General features: G+C 43.4%; 1 protein-coding gene across 1 annotated transcript; it reads right to left on the bottom strand.

Moving 5' to 3' along the window:
- Window positions 1-623: 623 nt before the first annotated feature.
- On the bottom strand, window positions 624-8,282 carry AKAP4 (A-kinase anchoring protein 4). Its single transcript, XM_045786669.2, has 5 exons — window positions 8,187-8,282; window positions 7,087-7,137; window positions 6,425-6,526; window positions 1,813-3,951; window positions 624-779 (listed from the first exon to the last, which is right to left on the bottom strand). The coding sequence occupies exons 1-5, from the start codon at window positions 8,280-8,282 to the stop codon at window positions 624-626; spliced, it is 2,544 nt and encodes an 847-aa protein (XP_045642625.2).
- Between the last annotated feature and the right edge of the window lie 1,776 nt (window positions 8,283-10,058).

Genomic DNA, 10,058 nt, shown 5'->3' with positions numbered 1-10,058 from the left:
GAACAGTGAGGGTGTGTGTGAGGCAAGGGGGAGCGATGTCCCCCCTTGCCTGGGTAATGGGTGATATACTTACTTTCTTCAGTTAGATTTCATGTAAGACAGCGTATCTGCAGGCTGTCAATAAAAACCGAGAAGGCTGCATCCTTAGGATCAGAAGGGGAAGTATCAAGTTAGGTATGCAATTCTGGGAAAGAAACAGGGAAGCCGCAGGTGGCAAAACTCTGAAGAGATTGTAAAGCTGAGATCATTTGGACAGACCAAATTCCTTAGGGACTTGGGACATATGTTGTATCCCTGTGTCTTGGGTGCTCAGCAAAGAACCCAGGGTAAGATCTGGACACAGGTCCAACCCTGTATCACCAGTCCTTGGAATTCAACCCATTCTCCTCCCTTGCCTCAGACCTATCTGATCAAGAAAACAAAAACACTTTTTTTAAATTTTTTTAATTCATGTTCTTGCCCAGCTTTTGGACACCCTGTATTTGCACAGTCCAACTGCTCAGATGTATTAGGAAATACAATCATGTGGTATGCAGTTCACTGGCCTGATGGGTGGGAGTGTCAGGCTGGGATGGAATGCTGCTAGGGGGAGTAAATGGCGAGGAGTCAAAGGAATTGTCAGCTCACAGGTTAGTGAGCAACCAGTCTAGCAGTTGTTTCCTAGCCATGTTTCCCACGGCTTCATCCAGTTGTCGTTCCTTGGCAAACTTCATGACCTCTTGAAGAAGATCCCCTACACTGTACCCCTTCTCTGCTGCCTTAGCTGAAACTTCAGGAAGCTGTGGAGAGAGCAGAGGTAGATTTGAGTCATGTGATGCTTTTGGAGAAGGGACCCAGATGGATCCAGTGGACCCTCCCCCACCCACCTTCTCACCCGTGCCTCTGGGATTAGAGTAAAGCCTGACACAGATCCATGACTGGAGGCTCCTGGAGGCTCCTGACCTAGCTTTCCTTTTCCCTCGTCTCTCCTCTAATGACATAGCTCCAAATGCTGCACGACTTCGAGCTTTAGAAAAATTCTGGGATCAAATGTGTTCACCAAACACTTCTCATAGGGGTTAGATTCTTCAGTTAGTCTGTTGATGATTGCTAGGTCAAGGTTAGGGGTTGCCATTCCCCAGCTTCCCTAAAAAAGGATGAGATGGGAAGTAGGGACAATCTCCTGGTCCTGGACTGAAAATAATTTGGTTCAGTATTTTATTTCTCTTAACTCCATCTGATGTAGAAAACACAGCTCTGTGTGTGTGTGTGTGTGTGTGTGTGTGTGTGTGTGTGTATGTGTGAGAGAGAGAGGAGAGAGAGGAGAGAGAACTTGTATGTGCACGAATGCTGGCCTCTGTGAAACCGGAGGGTGAGGCCAGGACTGGGGCAAAGCAAGTGAGGTGCCTAGGGCAAAAAACTTAAGGAACCAAGTACTCTTGGGCACTTGCAGGACCCATGAGTTTGGGGAGGAGCTCCCTTTTTCTTTTATTCTCTCTCCAATCCTTTGAGGGCCTTCAAACTCAAAACAGAAGACTTAAAAATTGCTCCCTGATGTGTTACCGAATAGTTTGTTGAAATGATCACTGATACAATGAGCTACCCTCACTTCTCCTCTTGGTGGAAACGCACAGGCCTTGAGGTATCCAGAGCCCCACTCAGTTAATGGTTCACCACTTTTGTCTTTTTCTAAAGTGTAAGTAATGTGTGAAGTGCACAGTGAAGAGGCTTGGGGAAAAAATTGGACTGCTCTTGGCCTCCAAGTACAACGCTGCCTCCCTCCTCCTGCCCATTCCAACCCTCCTTTCTTCTCGTGCCTTTTGCGTTGCTTACCTTCTCCAGTTGTCCATCGTCATCTCCCATGAAGTAGAGCATGGGTACGTTAAATTGGGAGGCTGCAATCCACTGGAGGACAGCCTGGAGCTGCTTCTGCAAGTTGCTTGTCGAGCACTGATTATTAACTATGACTTCAGGCCAAGGAGTGTCTTGATAGTTCTGGGACACCGCACCATCATGACTACATCTGGAGCTACCAACCTGGTGATTGGGGTTGTTTGCCAAGGCTGCTTGTTCTTCCAACTCAGCAAGGGCTGCCCCGTTATTACTATACTTCGCCATGATAAGGCACAACTTCATCACAGATTCTACCAGTTGATCTACAAATTGGCGGTTCACTTGCTTCATCCCACTGATAGAGTCATGTTCTTGATTGTCTTGGCACTGTTCTTCCCCTCTGTCAGGTCTCTTGGACACGGAAGCTGCTTTGCTCGTCCTGGGCTCAGAACACTTGTTTTCGCCTTCACATAGATCCTCACAGTTGAAGGGGCTCTCACTAAGCAGCTTCTGAATCAGCATTAGAACGATGTTTGACATATCCAGCTTCTGAGAGTCCAGCTGTTGATTCTCCTTTAGGGAGGTGGATGGTCCAGGAGCACCACGAGACTCTAGATGTTTCATTGAAAGTGCCTTGGCACTTTGGCCACTTGCACACTTTTCGTATTGGCCACTCTGAGTCATATAGCCCATGGTAGAACCAGGACACTCTTCTTCGAATGCATCTTTGCCTTTGGCCTGCTGGGTCAGATGGTACTGGATCAGCATAAGGGCAGACACAATCAAGTCCTTTGCCAGGGAATCCGTGGAAGGGCTGATCTTTTCTCTTTTTTCGTCTTTATTGGCACATGCTTTGCCAGCCATCTTGCCTTGGTTTCCTTGCTTTTGGTTCCACATGGTCAGGCTTTCCTTGAGGATGTGTTCACTGACTTTCTCAGCACTAGTCAATGACTTGCACTGCTCTGGTTTCATTTTACCTTTGTCCTTCCCCTTCATCTCAGCTTTCATGGCTGAAAATTCAAGACTTTGGTTCTTGCATTTGGGATCGTGGGACCCGGCTTTCAAGGATGCATATGACAAACTCTGCGATTTAGTCTCCTTCTTCTCGCCAAGAAGAGCACTGACCAGACGCTTCAGCATGGCCTCCATGATATCTGCAGCGTTTTGTTTTCCGTGGTTGAACAGATTCCTCTTGACAGCTGAGACGAAGTCGGAGTCAGTCATCAGGACCCCAGTGATGTTATGCAGGTTCTTCATGCAGGAATCAATCAGATCAGACACAATTTCTTTGGTGTGTTTTAACAACACCCTCTTCAGGACCACACAGGCCGGAATCGGCTTCCCGGAGCTATGTATTTTCAAGGTCTTCATGACAGAGACCATCATGTCAGAAGCCACCTGATTGGCATAAACCATGAGCCCTTTGCTGATAGAATCTGCAAATTCTTTACTATCCCTTTGGCACATCTGTTTGTCCCCCACCTTGTTCTTGTTGGATAATTCACTATACAGAAAGGCTTTCCGGCCACCTTCCCTGCTCTCCTCCCCAGTGCCCCGCATTTCGGCCGAGGTCAATTCCACAGCATCATGGGCCATTTCAGAAGCAATCTTGCTCACAGCACTGCGGGGGCTGTTTTTCCCTTTGTCCCCAGGGGATGGGTAGAGAGAATGATGGAGGCATTTGCTTCCACCTTCCAACTTCTCCTTGATTTCCTTACGGGCCATCTGGATTACCAGGGAAGATAGTCGATTGACATAGAAGGAAAGGTCATCCATAGAACATTCACCATCAGGGGAAATCACTGCCCTCTGAGTGCTAGGAGATTTGGCTGGAGGAGTGGAAGGACTCTGGTTATTGTTGGTGTTTTTGGCTGCTGTCATTTCTAGATGCAGGCTTTGAGGTCCATTGGCCATATAATCTATGTTCAGTTGATCAGCGTAGACGCTGAAACAGTTCCCGGAGGGTAATTTGTGATATTCGCCTTCTGCGTCTCCTACTTTATGTTTACAGCTAGAGGCCGAGGGGCTCAGTGCATGTTGAAAACCCAAGGCATACTTCTGGAGATCATTAAGAAGCCAATTGAGGACACTTATGGGATCAGAGGGAGCTTGTTTGAAAAGGCACACAGATCCCTCGGTCTAAAAAAAGAAGAACACCTATCCATAAGAGTTTGGGTAGGGTACTTCTTTCCCTTATTTTATTTAGAAGATATATCTTCTAAACTGCATAGATTAGGGATTTGGTCTTTAGAATTTGCATAGGAACATAACATACAATTATCACCAATACACAGTCAAACACAAGTGGCAGCAGCAAAAGCTCAGAGTATATGCATTTGTGCACTTAACTATATATATTATCAATTTGTCAATTTCATCTGCATAAGTGTTCTTATCTCAATATGTGTCAAAAATGTATCCTTGTATCCATTGTGTGCATATGCCCATCAATACAGCAATTTGTAAGTGTGAACATCTCAATAGATGTGAGAATTTGTCAGTCTGTGTTGTGAAATGCGAAAATGTGCCTGCGTGTATGTGTGTGTATACGTGTATGTCAGTGTCCGTGTGTGAGTATGTGTAAGCATGTGTAATAATATGTTGACATCAATACTCATTGCCTACTGTATAGGCCAACATGTACATGTTAGTGTGTGCATTTTGTACATGTGTGAGATTGTAACCATAAGTGTGTGTATGTCAGTGTGTCTGAGAATATGCAAATAAGCAAGAGTCAATTGGAAATGATGCGCATGTATTTATGATATAAATCCAGTAGCATGTATCACACAGCTATAAATGCATTTATGTATATTAGAGCATACATTCACATATTAACATACATACTCATTAATAATAATTAATGTATGATATTTTAATAAATGTGTAGGTTAAAATATGAATTGTATGTGTAAATAGGTGATCGTATAATGATTGTGTAGTCTGTCAATACATTGGGTATCATCTATGTTATATTTATATGCTGTGCATGCTTGAGAATGTATGTCAGTATTGCACACACCCCGGCATCTGAGTTTGTGTGTGAGTATGCGAGTGGGGATGTTACTGCATTTGTGTCGATGTGTGTATCAGTGCATACAAACAAGAGTTAGTGACTTTGTGTTATTTTAAGTTTCTATGTGTGTGTATCAACATGGAGTATATTTGTAAGTGTGTATGCCTATACCTGAGTCTGTATGTTACTGTGTTTTGATCAAAGGTTGTGGGTGTGTGAGTAAGTGTTTATGCATGGTGTGCATGGATATATTTACGGTTGTTTATGTGTGTCATCTGTGCGCATGTCAAAGTGTCTGGCTGTATAACTGTATATCTTTGTGTATGTGCATAAGTCATTGTTTATGAATAGGCCAATATACCTAAGTTTGTTATATTAGTTCTTGTGTGTTTGTCAATGTCACGTGTAGCCAGACATGAGTATGTCTTTGCTTGTATAAATTACTTTTGTTAATGTATATAAATGTATGTATCGCTGTGTGTGTCACTTTGTATAGATCTGTATGCTTGTGACCGTGTGTGCCCATGTCTGGATATGTGTATATGTATTGTGCACATCTTCTACTCGGCGCTAAGTGTCATTGCATTCTTTGCCCCTTCCACTGCTTCATCTCCTGTCTTTTCACAGAATTCCTGGAAACGTGAGGTCATGAGAAGGTCAACTTTTTGTGAACGGGCTTGATACAATCAAGGAGATCTGCCTAGTGTGCAGGAAATATGGACTGCTCTTTTCAAAAATAAACACCAGGTATAATTTATCCCTTTCTTGAGACTCCAAAATGGAGTTGGCCACCCCTAACTGAACCCAAAACTACTTAGAGAATATTTTGTAACTGGCTTTTCCTTCCTTAGAGCCCACTCTCATTATTCCAAATGTGTCTGGGGCCAGAAATGATGTTTCTCATTATAACATGAGCCCAGGCAGATAGAACAAGAAATCTTTGACTCTTTTGCACTAAAGCAAAATATCCTGTTCCAATACCAGCCACTCCAGGCTTGTAGGACTGTGGGGGTGACTTCTCTTGTGCTCTAATGCCTACCCCAAATCAGGAGCCTAACAGATATAATTTAGAATACTTACACAAAGACAAAAGATTCTGTATGTGACAGTGGCATGCAAGTCTAATTGGTTCTAATTTTATGCTACTCAACAGCCTAGGTAATCTCTTAGACAACAGGGCAGGAACAAGGCAACTATAGTTCTCGGTCGTTGTGGATTCTCTCTGCTCCATATCCTCATTCTTCCCTTTTGGTCTCCGGGCAACAGGTCTATTACAAGCCAGCAAAGAACACTGCAAAGGATCTTGCTTATAAGCCCATATCTTGATTAGGATAAGAATAGCAAGGTTATCTTTGCAGTAGGCCCCTGAAATCAGGAAAGGGCATTCTGAGCCTCTGTGATTAGTGCCATTGTTAGATACCCGGGCATTGAACTTACCGTGACTCTCAACCTAGGACTGTGTTCTCTAGAATGTCATAGTGTTCAAATTTATGGGCTTATTTGACAATAGTTGTCTTACTATCTCTGAACCAGAGTCCTCAGACTCAGCTTTGGCCTCTGAGAATTAGAAAGGGTGAGCTCAGAGGCTAAGTATACCTTAGACTGGTCTTGCTTCTCGGTATCCTTGATCACAATAATCTCTTTTTCTTCCAGATTTCCCAAGTTTAAGTCACCTTCCAAACTGGAACCAGCAGCATCCTATGGAATTAAGGGGTAAGATTTTTATGAACAGTTAATTTTTGAGACTTCTTTAGGCCGCCCTCCTAGGCTACCACTTCAAAGTATGAATGTTATGTCCCCTATTATCCCTCTTCTTTCTGAAGGAGAGGTAGCACTGTGCTGCTAGCTAGTCTTTGAAGAATGATAGAGTTCCCACCGCAAATTACTACTCCCCTCTCCCCAGCCCCACTGAAGGTATTCACAAAGCTGTCAGTCTCAGGAACCATATCCCATTAGTCATCAAACTTTTGGACAGGGTTTTTTTTTTTAATTTCACTTTTCTGACATGCTATTTTCCATGCTTTAATTCTTTCAGCCTTACGAACAACTTAAGTGGCTTCTAAAATGAGATTTGGTGTCAAGAGTGACAGTAAATTCTGAACCAAGGATCCTGGGCTTCCAAGAACAATGGCTTTCCACTTGAGGCTCCTCCACCTTTCCGATCGCTGCCACAACCTTTCCCTTTCCTCATGCTGTCCCTGATAACCCTCTCAGCAGTTTCCCACCCTTTCCGAGTGAGGGGAGCAGAGAACACCCACCTTGCAATCTTTATCTTCCACATTCAGGGTGGACACGTCAACAAAGCATATCTGCATCAAATTAAGGAGAGTGAATTTAGAAAAACTCTAAAGACCGTAATTTCTTTCTGGGAGATGACAATACCTACCTTGTAGGGTTCTTGTGAGGACTGATTGAGATACTGCATGTAAAGCTTTTAGCAGAGTGCCTGTACATAGTAAGTACTCAATAAACGTTAATATGATTATTATGAGGCAGACAGAATCTTAGCGTTACTATATTTCCTAAGTGAGAATACCAGAGAGAGGCCCAAAGTATGATATCCACATTTATTGAGAAAACTGAGAAGAGAGGTGGCTTGCCTGACTAACAGAAACTCAAAGGTGGAATTTTCATTAGAAGTTGATTCCCTGGCTCTCAGTTTAGAGCCCTTTCTGCTATAGTGTTCCCAAAGTGTGGTATTTTTACTATTGATGATGTAGAATATTTTTGGTGGTATGTAAATAGATGTTTGTATTTAATAGGTGCATTTGTCGTTGTTTATTTGGAAAATACATCCTAAAATGTCAAATCTGTGGTTTTGCAGAAAATAATGCTTAGGGTGATGGTAATTTTTGAATGTATTTGAATTTTAAATATATTTGTTAAAACACTGCAAAAATACATATCAAGTAAATCATAGTATGAGTGGCACTTGAACATGATGAAAAATGTGAAGTACTATGCAAATCACTCAAAGTTCAGGAAACAGCATGAAGTATTTTGTCCTCCTGAGGGAGTCCCACTTTAGTGTAACTTACTGGTAGCTAGGTGACATTGTGACCTCAGAAGTGTTAGGTAATAGGGGCTGGTAACTAGGCAACCACCACTCCTCCCTCCCTGCAAGCTCCCCTGTAGGCCCCCCCCCCCCAGGTCCTTTACATCACATTTGGTCCTGCCTCTCCCTTAATTTGTCCTTGTGTGATGTATAAAGCACGCTGGTCCCTCACAGACCTCCTTGAGCTTGGTTGCTTGGAGACATCACAGTATTGCTCTCCATTAGTCTATCCTGGGCTCCAGGATATCTATACTCATACACCAATCGTTTCCACTCCTTGGTAGGGGTAATTTTGTATCTTACCACTTTCCGGTCCTGATCTTGCTGTCCTTTTGGGCTGTAGAGATCTACTTTGCACACGCCCCTGCGGCTGTGTAACCAGTCAATACCATCAGACATCTGTAAAGAGAAAGGAAAGAGAGAGAGAGAGAGAGAGAGGGAGAGAGAGAGGGAGAGAGATGGTTTTTAGAGACTGGCTGAGTTTGGATAAGAATCTCTGAAGGGCTTCCTGAAACCCATCTCCGTGTTTCAATCAGGTTTAGACTAGGGACTGATGGGGTGAGCAAAAGGGGAAGGACACTATGAAATGTTTGAACTTGATAATCAAAATTATCTTTTATCACAATCCATAGTCTCCTTAAATTAAACTCCTCACACTAAGTATTTGGAATCATGGAAATATCATATTAACTTGTAAGAAAACCAGTCAGGAAAAATGGCAGGCTGGGAAGCAAACTTAAAAGTCTAGAGACTCTGGGGATTAAATTTAATGATTTACTTCTACCCAAACTCCACTAAATCTCATTTGTCTCCACTTTTGTTTGCCTACTTGGGTACCTCAAAGAATAGAGCTCACCTCATCCTCTTTAACTGAATTTTAGTTAACTTCAGTTCAACCAGAGTCTTTCTCATTACATTAAAGAAAGAGAAGTTAGGTAAATAGCTCTAATACTTATTACCTAGGGCCATTGGAAAAGACTAGGGTCAATACCAGTACAGTGAATAAATAGCCATTTTTATCAAAACAACATACAAGATTCCAACATGCCGACTTCCTTCAGCCTCGGCCACCACCCCCGCCCCCTCCCGCCCCCCTCCCGCCCTGGCCACTTCACACCCTGGCCTGGAACTAAAAGTAAAAAAGAAATGGCAGAGCCACTGACTGATTTTTGCTATGTAAGACCTCAGATCTATGTTCAGGAAGATACAGTTAAGAGCTCAGTAGAATCGTTTCGGTTTCTGGGGCTTGAATTTGATTTCATTTTAAAATTTAACAAGAGAAGCCTTTTTGCTAAGTTATTAGAGGGCTGTTGAATTCCTTCCCCCAACTTCCTTCAAAATTGACACCCCTTTTAACCTCTAGCTCCCTCTGTCCCTCTGTCCCTTCTTCTATTCCCCCTCCCTCCCTCTCTTCTTTCTTCCTCCTCCCTCTCTCTCCCCCCCTTCCCTCCCTTTCCCCCTCTCTCCTCCCTCCCTCTCCCTTGCCCTCCTCTCTCCTTCCCTCCCTCTCCCTCTCCTTCTCCTTCTCCCTCTCCCTCTCCACTTTTTGATAACAGCTATTCTCTGGTGGTTATCTTTTCACACGATAATACTACATTTCTACCCTTTGCCCCCCCCCCATCTTTTTGGGTTCTCACTTAAATAATGTCTACATTTTCCTGAAAAAGTTTTAGGAAAGGGGTTCCCATACCCACTCAGAAGAGAGAGTTTCTTTTAAAAAAAAAAAGCTAGAGATGACTAACCTCTAAAAAAAGAAGGGGAGTCATAGAGGTCCCTCATATGATTTGGACACAGCCTCAGTCCAAATCCTAAAGAATTTAAAAAAATTAAAATTTGTGAACTCATTACCTTGATAATGAAGATATTTTAGACTTTTGGTTGAAATTGTGCCACCCAGAAGGGAGATGTGCCCCTTTAGATGGAACTGGGCAGTGCCAAGTTCTTGGGCACCTGCAGCTGGCTGCCACCCCCGTCAGCTGTTGGACGAGACTGATGGGCCAGGCTTTTCCCTGCTGCCTCTGACCCTGGGGTATGACAAGGGAGTTTGTTGAGTCACAATGCCTGAAACTAGCGACCTCAGCAAAGGCGTGGCAGTCTGGCAAACTCAGTAGCCCTTCACATCAGAAGCACATCAGGCTGTAGACTGTATAACCACCCTTTTCTGTTCTCTCTAGG

Source organism: Ursus americanus, chromosome X (genome assembly GCF_024610735.1).
Source record: "Ursus americanus isolate L20-20 chromosome X, mUrsAme1.1.p, whole genome shotgun sequence".
NCBI lineage: Eukaryota > Metazoa > Chordata > Mammalia > Carnivora > Ursidae > Ursus > Ursus americanus.
This window is presented reverse-complemented; position numbering and strand designations above follow the sequence as displayed.